General features: G+C 40.5%; 1 protein-coding gene and 1 long non-coding RNA gene across 2 annotated transcripts in view; both read right to left on the bottom strand.

Moving 5' to 3' along the window:
• LOC140224119 (uncharacterized) overlaps window positions 1–15,820 on the bottom strand; it is a 643,754-nt gene that overhangs the window by 245,728 nt on the left and 382,206 nt on the right. The window lies entirely within an intron of this gene.
• The window catches only part of LOC109039486 (uncharacterized), a 613,681-nt gene that overhangs the window by 547,767 nt on the left and 50,094 nt on the right, over window positions 1–15,820 (bottom strand). Inside the window, exon 4 of the mRNA XM_019054978.2 lies at window positions 13,976–14,031. Within this exon, the coding sequence (XP_018910523.2) occupies window positions 13,995–14,031 (37 nt within the window). The 3' untranslated portion in view covers window positions 13,976–13,994. The remainder of the gene's footprint in view (window positions 1–13,975; window positions 14,032–15,820) is intronic.

Raw genomic sequence — 15,820 nt, 5'->3', positions numbered from 1 at the left:
AGTCATGCATTTGAGCTACTAGGAGAGCACCGCTTCCTCAAATAAATTAGATGATGATGAGCTGTTATTTCTAGATATTTGATTTACCATCAATCAATACTGTTAGTACAAAAACAGACCTAGCATTGAGATCTTCATAGGTGACTTGAACATAGCATACGGCGCGGCGGAACAAGATTTGTGCACAACATAACACAAATTCTCGAGCAGAAAACGGTTCGTTGTCTTCCTGCGGGCTGATTATTGAAATTAATATACAAAGCTGTAAGCATAGAAGACAAGCTGAAAATCGAGCAATCCTGCTGGTTGAAACGGGTAGTTGTTATGTACTGATCGTAAGCGGAAAATAAAAGAGCACTTACGTCCTTTGTTCATTTCAACCACCCGCTTCTTCCACCAACAGGATTACTTCAATTTTTCGTCTACTTCGTCCATAGCTTCGTCTATCGATTTCAAAAATCAGCCCGCAACCGAAATAACGTAACTTCATTCTAACGCTACAAAATTGCTTCAAGCAATGCAATTGTTAACAAGAATAAGATTAAAATTTCTGTTTAAAATTTGGCTGATTTTGAGTATTTTTAGAGGAAAATTTAGCGAAATCCACCATTGGATACTCCGAACAGCTTCCTGACAAAAGTACAGCTTGTGAATGGAGACTTCGCAATGTGTGAAAGCTGTCGTCTTAAGGAAAACCGCAGTATGCAGAGGTTCCAAATTTTCTTTGATAAGACACGAATTTCCCGGTAAACCTATGAAGATTTTTCTTCCAATTTTCAGATAATTTTGTTCACAATTTCACCTTTAGTTTCTGAAAATATCAAGGAAAAATATTCATAACTTTCTTCAAAAATAAACATTTTAACGAACAAAATTTGTCAACTCTCGAATGTTCATACGGCGTTCTTCCTTGGCATGGCAGAAACGTAGTTACGTCCTTTCGTCTAGAAAACAGCGAGTTGCGGCAAGGAGATTGTTATCTGGCCTACCTTGAGAATTGAAGGGGAACCGGCAAGATTCCTCTACGTTCTACAATCCGGTCGTATCAGTTCTACTCCTCCTAGATTTCCCGCCAGAAAACGCCACTGCGAATTTCCCTTCGCAACTTCTACCAGTTATCGTTGGGCGACTGTTATTGTTAATCCTAGGAAGTAACTTTCCTACAGACAGGAAGCTGTAAGTGAACGATCTGCGAGATATTTCCCGCCAAAATCTTCGCGGGTTCCCGACTCGGTAGGAAATTCAGTGGTTTATGCTGGCGACCTGGTAACATCCCCGGATAACTTTCGTCGGATCAACCCCCGACAAAATGCGCTGACTTTGGAAGGATATTCTTCCCGCTCTGCACCCCCCCCCCCGCCCCTATCATTCTCATCGCCGCCGCGCCACACGACTTCTCAACCCCCTCCCTGCACTCAGTATCATCCAACCCCAATCGTGACGTATCATTTTACTCTAGCGTGTGTGAAAGGATTTTCTGATGACAAAAATCTACCAGCCTTCGAGGGTGCTGCCACAACCTCGTCTTACACGTCGTTTTCCTCGCGCTGGCTTAACCCCAGTATCATCGCACACTGCCGTGCTGGGGAAGAACGCCGTATGAGCCCTTAGACGTTGCCATATTTCCTTCAATAAAAATCTAAATTACAAAAAAATTATGAATACTTTTTTTTCAATTTTTCTTCGCAAGTTTCTCTAGAACGTCTAAAAATTTCCGGGAAAAATGCGCATAATTTTCTTCATACATACATGTTTTATCTAGGGCAATTTAGCAACTCTCGAGCGTTCATACGGCGTTATTCCTTAGCATGGCAGTACAACGGCCTGACTGAAATAAATCCAGCCGAGGAAGTTGGGCCTTTGAAGGGTGATGATTGAAATTAATAGACAAAGTGATAGGAAAAGAAAACAAGAGGAAAATGAAGCGATTCTCTTGTTGGAGGCGGATGGTTGAATTGAACAACATTAATGGGGCCAACGCGCGGTTTTTCCCTGATATCTCGGAATGACTGAAGCAGAGTTAGGTACTTGTTGACAGTGAGGTACCAATACATAATTCTGAAGAAATTTTGAATGGTCGATTATCTAAAAATTCGATAAATCTTTGAATGAGCTAATACAGAGTGTCAACCAGTTACGAAAACCCAAAATTGGGGACTTTCGGGGGCTTTTAGGGGAGTTTTTCTAGAGGATTGAGGACTTTTTTTCCCGAAATAGTATGAAACAGGGAGCTAGTTACAAGCTTAAAACGGCGCATTTCGTCCGACTAATTTTACAAGTCATGTTGAACCGATGAAAATATACAAAAAACTAAGTAACTCTTTAGTTTTTTTTAATCCTGGTTATACCGCGCCGCCGCGGCAGGCGGGATAATTTAAAATGCCGGTGGTTAGGACGATTTTTGGGGGCCTGAACAAGAGAATTGGGACTTACGGTGATTCGGGGCATCCTTCCAAAATCGGGGATAATCGGGGACATTTGGGGATTTTTGGGAACCGGTAGACACCCTAGATACTTACTTCTGACGAAATTCACTGCATCACCGATTATGCAAAAATTCGATTAATCGTTAAATTAGCCGATGAAAAAACTAGGAGGCCCTCCAAACCTTGGTTTCGTTTCGCGTGAGGTTTGGCGATGGAGCCGTTTTGGCGGGCCGGGCGAATGTGCGCGTTCTGCCGGTGGAAGTTTTATCTATTGATGCCGGATCGTTGGCTCAACTGCAAATCTTACTCAAAGTTTCAAAGGGAGTCGCTCGAGTCTCGACTCTCGTCAATGGAAAATACTGCTTCCTCCAGAACAAAAGAAATCACAAGCATCCTCTTTTTGATTCATGGCCCTATCCGCCAACCACCATCCAGCCACAAAAACAACTCCCGGAGACGTTAGACGTTACGTTGCGCCAGCACCATTCTGCATATAAGATCCTGAATGTGAACTGCACCCTGATTTTCCCCCACGCTTGCCTCATTCAGAGCTTGCCAAAAACCCTCTTATGAACCCCATCCAATACCAACAATGAGAAAAAAGGTTGAAAAAGGGTTTAAGGTTTTTTTAAAAAAAATGCATTTGATCGATAGAAATTTTGTTTGTAATGGATGTCTTCTTATTCTGAGTTAAAGAACACTGGGAAAAGTCTCTTGGATCCACGGTTCAGACCCTTAAATCATTTACCAAGAAAAATACTCTTGATTGAATCGGATGTTTGCTTGAATCGAGAGCCAAGGCTTCTTAAGCGATCTCCTTCCGATTCAAGCAAAAATCCGATTGAGTAGAGAGCATTTGTTCTTGTCAAATTTTTTAATAGTGTGAAAACTGGAAAGTTGGTCGAAAAAGGGTTCATGATTTTTAAAAAAAAAAAAAAAAAAAAAAAAAAAAAAAAAAAAAAATTGTATTTGATCTAAAGAAATTTTGTTTTACTTAACGACTTTTTATTTTTAGCGACAAAAACAACTCCCGGAGACGTTAGACGTTACGTTGCGCCAACTTTATTCTGCATATAAGATCCTGAATGTGAGCTGTACTCACTGAAAAAAAATTCGATCATGTGAACCGAACGTTCGGTGTTCCATATCATCCCAAGTATTCGGTTTGTGTAACCGAACGTTCGGCATGTGAACAAATAAATTGGTTCGTCTATGTTCACTTTACCACACAAGGTCGGGTTCACGAACCGAAAGTTTAGTTTGACAAACCGAAAATCCGGTTTAACGTCGAGCCGAATTAGTTGGAATGATACGGAACACCGAACTTTGGTACATACGACCTAACTTTTCTCAGGGTAACACTGGAAAAAAACACATTAGATCTAGAGTCCAGACTCTTGAAAATATTGACAAGAAAAAATACTCTTGATTCAATCGGATTTTTGCTTAAATCAAGAACCAAGTCTCTTTAATTTGAGCGGATTTCCTTTTTATTTGACCCATTTGACCCATAAACAAGCGCAGCCTGACCATTTAACCCTGTGACACACCCTGTGTAGGTTAGGTGCTTGAGTCCTCACCGGTCTGATCATTCTGCTCGTTAAGTATTCCACTGCGCTACGACCGCCAACACCCCCACCCGAAGGGAGAGGGGGGGGGGGGGGGGGTGAAAGACCCGGTCCGCTTTCTGAGGATGTGCTTTGTTAATTAGCCAAGTTTCGAGGAGCCCCTCCGGTCCGCGACTTCGGGTCTCTGGCCCCAAGCCACGGCTCTGATGTATCACAGAATGGGTCGGGAAACTTTCTTCGAGTCCGTGCTTTTCTGCATATCAGTTCCCTGTTCTCTTTCTACTTCTACCCGTCGCGTCGCGTTGGTAGTGTCCCTGAACGGAGTCGATACACGCTAGTAGTCTGCCATGCTAGGGAAACACTCCGCAAGAGCCTTCGCACAGAGAGAAATTTCGACACGAAAGATTGGTTAAGGTGATTCGATGGACGCCATATTTGTGTCAGAACGGCATGCGATATATTGCATCAACTGGTTCCATTTTTTCAGCTACTCGTCATTTTTCTTCAATTTTGACTTTTGAGATCGCAATTCTGTTGTCAAAAGCACTCACTTACCAATTTTATCAAAGAAATTCAAGGTAATAAAGGCGTGGTTTCTTTTGAGAGAAAATATCGCACTTGAGTGCAGTTTCGATATCAGCATCGAATGCTATGTTTTCTCTCTAAAGAAAACCACGCTTTTATTACGTTGAATTTCTTTGTTAAAATTGGTAAGTGAGTGCTTTAGTCTCTTGACAACAGAATGGGGATCTCAAATTTGGAGAAAAATGACGAGTAGCTGAAAAAATGGAACCAATTGATGCGATATATCGCATGCCGTTCTGACACAAAATATGGCGTCCATCGAATCACTTTAAGTCGCTTCTGCAGCGCACTCTGGCGTTCTGCGACACCCAAACGCCACAATTGGTTAATACGGGAATTAAAACACAAAGCATCCCTAGCCTTCGGTTGACAAAAGAATATGCCAGCTAGTTTTCTTGAAGAAATTTAATAAGAAACGAGAGGTGGATACCAACGTCGCAATCGGAGGAATCCATTTTCTCAGTCTCTCCATTGCTTTCTGCGCAAAATTCGCCGTGAACAATACCGCAAAAATAAACATTTTATCGACATATCACATATCCTGACAAAATAAGAGCATTGCTCCCAGTAGAACCAAGAAACGTCAAAATTGTCGAGAGAAGGGGCAAAAAACAAACTGCGATCCCAAACTTGGTCCCAATTCTGACTGAAGATAGAAAGAAATCAGGATTGGAATGTTGGATTATGAAAGGTAGGAGGGCAACATGGGGGGAGGGAGGAGGAGAGGTCGAATCTTGTTTATCCAATATCTCTAGTATATTTTAGACAATCTAGTCGGGATGTTTATGGTGTGTAGTTCTTATCTAGGACTAGGTTAGCATTGATTGGGAGCGCAATCGGCCCAGTTTATAATAAACAGCGAGTTTTGAAAGTTTGGCCTGGTAAGGGGAGGGGAGGGGGGAGCGATTGTTATACACAGGCAAGGAACACATCGACGGTGTAAGTCGGCAATCGCATAACTCGGTTTGCGACGTCGCAGACTTCCTGTCACACTTTATTTTTTAAACGGAAAACTACTCAACGGCAATTCTTTAAAATTACTTTGATTTTTCTTCTCTGTGCGAAGAAAATTCTGTATAAACTTGAAGGATTGATGTTGATTTGTTCTCCTTTAAAAAAGTAACATACAGGCGGAGATTTTCAGATACCGCAAACGAGTTATGTGATTGCCGACTTACACCGTCGATATCCCCGGTTGATACTCCCAAACCACGCATCTCGTTTGCAATGTTCGAAAATCTCCGCTTCTTATTTTATTTTCTAAAGGAGAACAAATCAACATCGTTCCTTGAAATTATCCCGGATTTCGCCTCGCCCAATGAAGAAAACTCGCAGTTTTATATACTGACGTTGCGTAGTAATCCATGTACCAAACAAGGTATGACAGGAAGTCTGAAACGTCGCAAATCGAGATACGTGGTTCGAAAGTTTCAATATCGATATATTCGGACGTTAGAAAAATACCCTTGCTTCCCGTGGTGGACGCGCGGAAGTAAAGGGTGAAGAGCCCCCCTCCCCCCCCCCCCCAATACACTCTCCCGAAGCCGGGGTTTCAATAATGCTTCATTTTCCAATTCCTTTGCTTTTCCCGGACTTTTAGCCATCCTCCGACTCCGAAATTTCAAAACTTGTTTGGCCCAGACCTTCCGAGAAGGACCTATTCTGCCGTGCTTTCGGAAAAACGCCGTGTGAACATTCGAGCGTTGCCACACTTCCTGCCGGATAAAAGTTATTTCAAGAAAATTATGAATATTTTTCCTTGAAATTTTCAGGAACTTCCGGTAAAATTGCGCAAATACACATCTGAAAACTTGGATAAAAACATTCTTAAAAATTCACAAGGAAATGGAAGTTTTATCAAAGGAAAAGCAACAACTAGAGGTTCATACGGCGTTTTCCCATAGCCATAACGCGGCAGTATTCTACTTCAAAGAGACGTCCTGTCACTTTAAAAGGATTTCCCGGAAATTCAACTATAATGCCTGTCGCAACATGTACAGCAGGAACATTTCCTCAATGCAGTCCTCGGAACCGAAAAACGCCTGCCGAGTGTTGTGACACGTGTTCTGCCGTGCTAAGAAAAACTACCGTATGAACCTTTAGGCGTTGCCAAATTTCCTTCGGTAAATCTCGAATTTCTGGGAAAATTTTAAAATACTTATCTTCCAATTTTTCAGATAATTTTGTTCGCAATTTTACCAAAGTTCTGAAAATTCATCGGAAAATAATTCATAACTTAACTCGAAAATAAACATTATATCGAAGGAAATTTGGCAACTCTCGAATGTTCATACGGCGTTCTTCCTCAGCACGGCAGTGTGTGTCGAAGGGAGGCGCTCTCGAGAGGTCCCGTAAACGAGGCACTCCTCGGTCAACGTCTCGCGGTCTCGAAAACCTCGTATCTACAATGACGATCCTGTGCAGATAGGTTGTTTTGGCAGGAGCATCGCAAATGTGGAACTCGGGGAAAACGCCTTGGGGTGCTCGAGGACCCTTGGGCGCTCGTCCTCAACTTCAGTCGCCTAATCACCGCGAGCTTGATCGAATTAGGCTCTAAGCCCGTCATTTTATACCTCAACCACCCCCCTCCCTTTACCCCCTTCATCCCTTCCCCTCTGATGTGAAATTAGAGATAAGCCCGGCTCTGCGTTGAGCTCCTTAATTTCACACTGAATTTCAGGTGATAGAGTCGAGGATAGGCCCGTGCCTGTCGTCAGGGGCACCAAAAAAAGCGCCTTCACGAGGGGCGCCGACTGACTCAATTGGGTTTAGAAGATTTGCTTTGTTCAAATTGAGTAAAGAAAGAGTTTTCATGAGCGAAACCATTTTTATCTAATTCTAATGAAAATTCCATTTTCATTTGAATTAAAGAGAATTGATTTCACAATAAAAAATGTCTTTAACAAGGTGAAGAGAATCTCTCCTTAATTCAAAGAAAAAAATAGGCGATCAAAAACTTCTTTTTCGAATTAAAACAATTTTTTCTTTCCTTAAAAATGTTCTGAAACCCTTCTTTTATTCAGGGCTCACCCTGAACCACCGCCTGAAAAAGTGGCTACCTCATCATTCATGGGACATGATTTTTCAAAAATCAAACCTGTCTCCATTTTAATAGAAATAAAAATTTAAAAAAAAAATAGTTTTAAAAAAACCCTGAGTCAATATTAAAACAGTGAATTACACCCACAGAATTTTTGTCCTTAAAATGTTCTGAAACCCTTCTTTTATTCAGGGCTTACCCTGAACCACCGCCTGAAAAAGTGGGTACCTCAACATTCATCGATTTTTCAAAAATCAAACCTGTCTCATTTAAATAGGAGTAAAAAAAAAATAGTTTTAAAAAACCCTGAGTTAATATTAAAACAGTGAATTACAGCCACAGAATGAGCGCTTGTAGAGCTAGTTCCGAGCGTGTTCATCCGATATTTCAGTGCATCGTTGACGGTTACGCGTTCGGTTTCATTTTTCACCCTCCGATGGAAGCGTTTATTCAGATCAATCGTGCGTTGCACAATGAAATATGAGAAAAATAATTCCTCTTAATTTCCCTGAATGCGGAAGTTACCTTCCGTTGTTCGGAACACACTCAGAGTGGACCGAACAAACACACCCCTCTACTATACATGAAAAATATTTCATGACCCTGTTGAATATCCGGAAAACAAGCTAAAGCGCGAAAATAAATTTTTAAACGAATCGTTTGTTCCTGCTCTTCCGTACAGGAGGAAAACTCTATTGACAACTAGTGAAATCTATTGAGCGCGCTGGAAGTATTTTAGTGCCTGGTTTGCGCCACTCCTGAAACTTTTGAACAAATTGAAATAGAGACTTAAAATTTTGTGAGTGCTCCCAGGCAGTCACTGAAAAAAGTAGCTTTGCTCAAGCATGATGATTCTTGAATTTGCCGCCAAGAATTATTTTTATCTTGCTTTAGGCTGAATTTTCCTTGAAACAAGAAAAATGATGCTTGGGTTAAGCAAAAAATTAGTTTATATTAACCAGCAAAATTCTTGATTTAAGAAGAAATACTTCTTAGCGGCAAATTTAAGATTCTTTTTTTTCAGTGTGGAAGACACCTTTAGGAACCCCCATGGCCCATTCCTCCAAAATAATTTGAAGGGACCAGGGACCACTCTTAAAAAGAACAGAAACCCTAGGGGTTATAGGGGTGGTGCGTGGGGCTTCTAGATCACCCCGTATTTCAGCGTGCTGAAATTCGCGTCTTGTCTAGAGATCCATTCTACTGACCGTGATGAGAGATCTCTTAGTTTCACCACATTTCACAGGACTGGGATAAAATACGTCGTTCCTCGAATAAAAGAACGTAACTCCATTCCAAAGTTGCCAAATCGGCTGAAAAATTTAATTTTTTATACGAATACGCAGGCGCAATTTTCGTCTAAAATTAGACAAAACGTGACTCCATTCCAAAATTGCCAAATCGGCTGAAAAATTTAATTTTTTATACGAATACGCAAGCGCAATTTTCGTCCAAAATTTGACTGATTATCGCATGAGATCAGAAGGAAAATCGGTGAAATTTTTCATTAAAAATACCCAAGATTTTCCTGTTAAATTGCAATTTGCGGGGGGGGGGAGATTTGGCAACATTGAAATGCAGTTATGTTCTTTCGTGAGAGAACCTTCGAGTCGAGTGAAGGAGAAAATTGCTCGGCGGGTCGGGTGGATTTAAAGAGAAAGAATTGCAGGCGCGTAATTGTTCAATGAATAGACGATGAAGGGGGAAAACGCGGCGGAGAGGATGTTCCGAAATTGAAGGATAATCGGGCCGAGATACACGGAAACAAACGCGGTTGTTAAGAGCGTAGATTAGGAAGTAATCTAATGCTGGGGGACACGCGCTCGTCTGACGGAGGCATCAAAGAGACTCGCAGAGAGTTCACTCCGGGATAGCGAAAGCTCTAATGCACATTTTCCGCGCTCAAACGAGTAATGTATGGTAAAAATTGAACTCAGCCATTGCGCGACGACAAAAAATCGCAGCTTGTGCATCGTGCGAGACCTGGATCCTTTACGCTATCTCTCGACTATTTTTAGATTGGAAAACCTCTTTACTTGTGACTAGAGCAGGGTTTCCACGATTTTTTCGTTTTCCACTTTTCCTACTTCCCGTGACTTTTCCCGGGCTGTAAAATTTTCGAATTCCCTGGCGTTCCCTGACCTTGCGGATTAATCATTGGAAATGATCGACAAAGTGACAGACAAAGATCACTAACGGGAAATGGAGTAATTCTATTGGTTGAATTGGCAGGGTAGCATAATTTCATAAAACTACAATCTTGAAATTTCACGTGAAATATTTCATGAAATTTCAGAAATTTAAGAAGGATATTGAAAAAACCTGTTCCTCCTCATGTTTCGAAAAATGTAATAACTGTGACTTTCTTCTATTTTTGTGTATTGGTGTGCGGATTGCATACTCTAGCCCCTGAAAAAAAAATATTTCACAGCCTCGTGAAATGTCCAATCTTTATTCCTTTCTTACATTTTACGCCACCCTGTGAATGGGTTGCCGTTAGTTAGTCTATTACATATCTACTTTATCCAATGTAACCACCAGCTTCCACCAATGGGATAGCTTCGTTTTCTCTTTGGTCTTCTTTGTCCATCGCTTTGTCAATCAATGTCAATAATAAGTCTACTGATTGGCTTCTTGCTCGGAAACTTCTCTGACTCGTCCTATGAATTGTAATTTTCCCTGATTTTTCCACGCCGCTTTGAGTTCCCTGTATTATCATGTCTTCCAGACCGCCGGAAACCCTGCTTGAGTATTTTTAGAGATAGACGAGATGCCCCGAGTGCCTGTTCAAGTATTACATCTGTCACTTGTTCTGACTTTAAGCGAACCGCGAGGAAATGTAACTCTTTTAAATGGGATGAATTTTTTCAGCCGAAGCTTAAATTACAGCTCGGGAGAGGAGTGATACGACATAAAAGGTTCAATAGTCTAATCGTAAGTTTATATTATTGCGTGGATTTCCTGCCTTTAAGCTCCTTAAAGGAGGAAAGGTGTCTAAGCTTGTTATAGTCTTACGTAAGCCTCTAACTTTTTTTCAAAACAATTATCGCTCATCTGCTGGAGCAACGTCGAGGCGCTAAAAAAAAAATAATACAATTTTCAAAATGTTTTCCATTTAATGGTGACTTAATAGTATTATTATTATTTATTTTTTTTTTAAATTATTACTTTTGGTTCATGCTTTAGAAACAATAATGACATGAAATGACTTTTAAATATATATTCGAACCAAACCTTTTAAGACTACTACGACGAAGGGTTTAGAAAAGTATGAAGATTGAATGTTATTAAATTATTTAAAGACTAAATTGTTTAAATCCTTTTGAAGAAAACAAATTTTAAGATTAAAACACTTTGCTGCAGCCTGTCTTCGGGTCATAAAAACCATCAAATACTTTTAAATAAGGGTCCTTTCTTAAAATTACATGAAGAGGCTCTTCCCCCTGTATGAACTGGATGTTTCAAAGCGGTTTGTCGATGCAAAGGCATTGTTGACTGCAAAGATCGTCAGCCTAACGATCTGTAAAGGTAATCATCAGTTTATTCAGGACACATCACATACCCAACCTTCAGAATATCTGAATAATCCAAAAATTAGTGCCAATTTGATAGCCTCCGTTTGTACGTGAGGAAAGGGCGTAAAGAAAATCGAATGAGAAAAATTTGAGAGGCCCCGACTGAAATAGGCAGATACTTTCGCGAATCGCGTTATTGATGTAAACCCTCTGTGGTCTCCCATGTTTACTTCGTTGATTTGCATATAACATTAGCCCCCAGCTAATTTCATTGTCAACTGATAATTAATCATGACACGGCCGATTTGTTGTTAGTTTATAATTCACTCTGAAAATCTGACTCCATTAATTTCCTCACGCGAATGTCCGTAAGCACTAACAACAAGGCCTCAGCCTGCCCGTATTCTTTTGATCCTGATTACGGCATTTACGGTGCGGAGAGCACATCGTTGGGAGATAATGGAACCTAGAGCGCCTTCAATTAATTTGCTTATACAACCCGGCCGACGCTGACAATCCGTAGTTTCCCTCACGAAAGAACGTAACTACATTTCAATGTTGCCTAATTTCCCTTCGCAAATTTCATTTTTACAAAGTCAAACCTTTGGCCTTTCTAAGCGAAAATTTCACTGATGTTTCTTCTAAGCTCATGCAAAAATCAGACAAATTTTGTACAGAGATTGCATAGTTACAATGTAATAGAAAATCGAATTGTTTGACTCAAGTTGGCAACCTTGAAATGGAGTCACGTGCCTTTCTCTGGAAAACGATTGATTGCATCAACGCAGAGTAAAGCGTTGTCGGCCGTGAAATATTAACGACGGAACCGATAAATAACGAAAAGTGAGGAGGTAAAACTAAGTTTTAAACTTCAAAATTAATTAACCTATATCGTAAAATGATTCTGACAATAGAGGATTTCAAACGACAAATTGTGACACAGATCGTTCAAAACCGAAAAATTGTACTTCGATTTTATCATATTCTGAGGTATGGTGGGGCTGCAATTGGACGTATATCTGCCAAACGGAACTAAGTGCATCATGGCGTAAGCACCGTCATGCATATATACTTATGGGTCTCGGGGCTCATGTCTTAATGCACTGTTCCGTTCAGCAGAAATGCGTCCAATTATATGTATAGGTACCTTGGAGTTCGTAAAAGTCATGATATTTCCTCTATTATAAGGTTTTTAGTATTTGGTAGGAAAGGATTCCCAACGCCTCTTTAACGGCGATTTCCACAATTCTCAACACTATGTTTTTTCTTCTAAAAATGAATACCTTTCTGCATTTCTCACTTGCTTCAAATTTAGGCAAAATTTGCGTCAAAAAGTTATGAAAAAACAAAATTAGCGTCAATTTTGCGTTGAATTCTAATAATCGTTTATACAGATGCGAAACGAGAATTAAAATGCAACCTACTCGAATGCATGGAGCAAGGGCCAAAGCCTAGAATGCACGTCTATCTACCGATAAACTGTACAAAAGTAAGGTGGACAAAAAACTTGGAAACTTGCGGGGCGGTATTTTCGCGTGAGAAAAAACATATTCCTAATTCGTATTTTAAAAGCTTGTTTATGAGTTTAAATTTGAAATTGACGAGTATTTTAACGTTTAAAATGCTGCCGAAGTGTCTATTTTTGGCTCGCCTCGCATGTGTAATATTGGTTATTTTACCCCTTAGTTTACTTTACATTTTACGAGGCAAACAAACGCAAAAAATTCCTGTAAATGACCAGTGAAGTGCAGATTCGGAAGCTAAAGAACCAAAAATTGTGAATTTACACAAATTACAGATAACATTTGCCGGTGCTAATGCATATTGAGAAAGCATCTTTTTCCGACGCTTATGACATTACTGATAAAAAGTATGGCAATATTGGAACATTGTTTTAATTATTTTTTGGAGTAGGTGTTCAAAAGCATTTAGGATGGGAAACCGAAAATCGATATTTTGGAATCCACATCACGTTTTCCGCTGCGCTGAACAATTCGAGTTCTCATCTTATGGGCCCGTTTACTCGATCCATCAAATACGAGAATGTTAATGAGTACATGCGTGTAATTAGCTTTATCGCGTTAAACTGAATTAGCGCTGGAAATAATTATCCCCTCCCCTTTCCAGCACCTCAAACACTTGGAATGATTTAAATAATATAATAATAATAATAAATACTTGGAATGAAAAACGTCACAAATTTTTGACCCATTATTCCTGTAGATCTTGCGAAGAAGCTCTAATATCTGAGGCAAAAAAAACTCTCATAAAATTCTCAGTTTACGCGCTTAGTCAGCATCTGTTTTAATTTTAAGGATTGTGCAATTCCTCGAATAGGACATATTAAGTTTGTAATTTCGTTTATAGAACTGGATCGAATTTCGAGAAAGACGAAGTAAATTTAACTTTGCATTACATAGAAAAGAAAATTAAATTTATGGGACAAGTAAAAAAAGGAGCAGATAAAGATAAATATAAGCCGGAAGCGAAACGAAGATCAGAAATTTCATATTCGTGGTAATTCCGAAATTTTGTGTGACCGATTTTACTTTTGTCTCGACTAATTGAAATTAAGAGAGGGTTGCTTGCTGATCAGAAAAGAACAACTTGTAATAAAATACATTCAAAAAAATGTTCAAGAAGTTTAAATTCAGAGAGTCTGCAAAAAGCATAATTCTAAATTTAAGACCCTGTTGGATTCTTAAAATCCAACTTGAACCTTTCGCAAAGCCTCATTGATCAGAGAATTATTTCAAACTTTTAAACCGGATACGCAAATTAAATGTAAGATGTAAGGTTCTTAATGCTATAAAAAAAGTAAGCATAAACTGATGTAGGTACCTGATGATCGGATAATCCTTTAATTGAACGGCGTTGAAATCACAAGTCCACTGGCACTGAAAACAAATCCAAAACAATACCGTAAATTAAAATCGTCGTGGCACTATGGAATATCAATAAATTTCACCAAAAAAACAAAAAAACGAAGGCAGCCACACTGGTTAAAAAGATGGAAGAACACTATTTTTACCCCAACATTGTTTCCTAAATTTTTTGTGCGAAGAGCGCTCGATTGTCTTTAACTGAGCGAACACTAATTTTATTAATTTTTTAAAGGATTCTACCGAAAATAACACAGTTTCAAAAAAATGTACACATTTTAGGCAAATGTTTTTTACTATCACCGCGTCCACTGTTGAAATCCCAACATTTTTGTTAATAAATTGTAATCAGACTCAAATTTTAGGAACTCCGGAATTTTACATATTTAATTTCCAAAATTTGAAGTAAAAAGTCAAGCGTGAACGTCTTGAGTAGTTACACCCACAATGGACCACCGTCGTTTAGAATCCACACGATACAAATCGTTAAAATCGCACGCCAAAAGCGGGGTCAACGCTAAAAACACAGGTCAGAAAAGCACTCGATAAAAACTACCCGGCGCACTTGATCAATTCGAATTAAATTAGCCCGGCCGCGGGGGTGAAGGAGCGGGGAGGGAGACCGAAAAAAAAAGGCGAGAGCTGAGCCGGTAAACTGCGAGAGATCGGGACCGCTCGGGGATGAGAGAAATCCGACGAAACACGAGCTGATGAGCGGGAGGCGCGCTGCTCGGCACTGCCGCGGGAAACCCGCGCGGAACGGACTTCGGGGGTGCCGAACCACCCCCCGGCCCCCCGCCCGCCGCCCTCCGACCCCCCGACGCACTGGCCGTTCCTCCCCCGTTAACAGAAAGCTGTTTCTGTCGAAAGGGAAGGAGGGGGAGAAGTCACTAATGCGACACCTGAAGTGCGCAAGGTGAGGTTGCGGGTGATTCCCGCAGATGGCGCCACCGTTCGACGCGGCGCGGCGGCGGACGGGATCCCGCGCGCCTCGGGGAGGGATGCACCGGTGATGCACTCTGAGTCCGATGCATCGGATTGAACAAAGAGGGATGAAGAAACGTTTTGGAGGGTGAGTTGAGAACAGAGAGGCAAAATGAAATTTAATTTTCCATGAAAGGACGGGTCGTTTAGGGCATTTTTTGGGTCCACCCTTAATTTCCTCAACTTCGCGATTTATGGCTCATTGGGATTGAACAGAGGAGGACGAAGACACGTTTTGAAGGGTGAGTTAAGAACAGAGAAGCAGAATGAAATTTCAATTTCCATGAAAGGACGGGTATCGATAAGGGCGTATATTGGGTCCACCCTTAATTTTCTTAACTCCATGATTTTGGCTCATTGGGATTGAACGGAGGGGACAAAGACAAGTATTGGAGGGTGAGTTGAGAACTGAGTTGCAAAATAAAATTGCATTTTCCATGAAAGGACGGGCATCGATTAGGGCATTTTTTGGTCCACCCTTAATTTTCTTAACTCCCCGAATTTTGGCTCATTGGGATTGAACAGAGGGGACGAAGACACGTATTGAAAGTTGAGTTGAGATCAGAGATGCAAAATAAAATTTCATTTTCCATGAAAGAACGGATCGATAAGGGCATTTTTTTAGGGTCCACCTTCATTTCCTAAACTCCACGATTTTTAGCTCATTGGGATTGAACAGAAAGACGAAAACTCGTTTTCAAGAGTTGAGAACAGAGACGCAATATAAAATTTCATTTTCCATGAAAGGACGGGTATCGACAAGGGCATTTTTTGGGCCCGCACCCTTAATTTCCTAAACACCACGATTTTTGGCTAATTG

The sequence above is a fragment of the Bemisia tabaci genome, chromosome 2 (assembly GCF_918797505.1).
Source record: "Bemisia tabaci chromosome 2, PGI_BMITA_v3".
Taxonomy (NCBI): Eukaryota; Metazoa; Arthropoda; class Insecta; order Hemiptera; family Aleyrodidae; genus Bemisia; species Bemisia tabaci.
The sequence above is the reverse complement of the archived record's forward strand: the minus strand, read 5'-3'. Positions and strand labels throughout refer to the sequence as shown.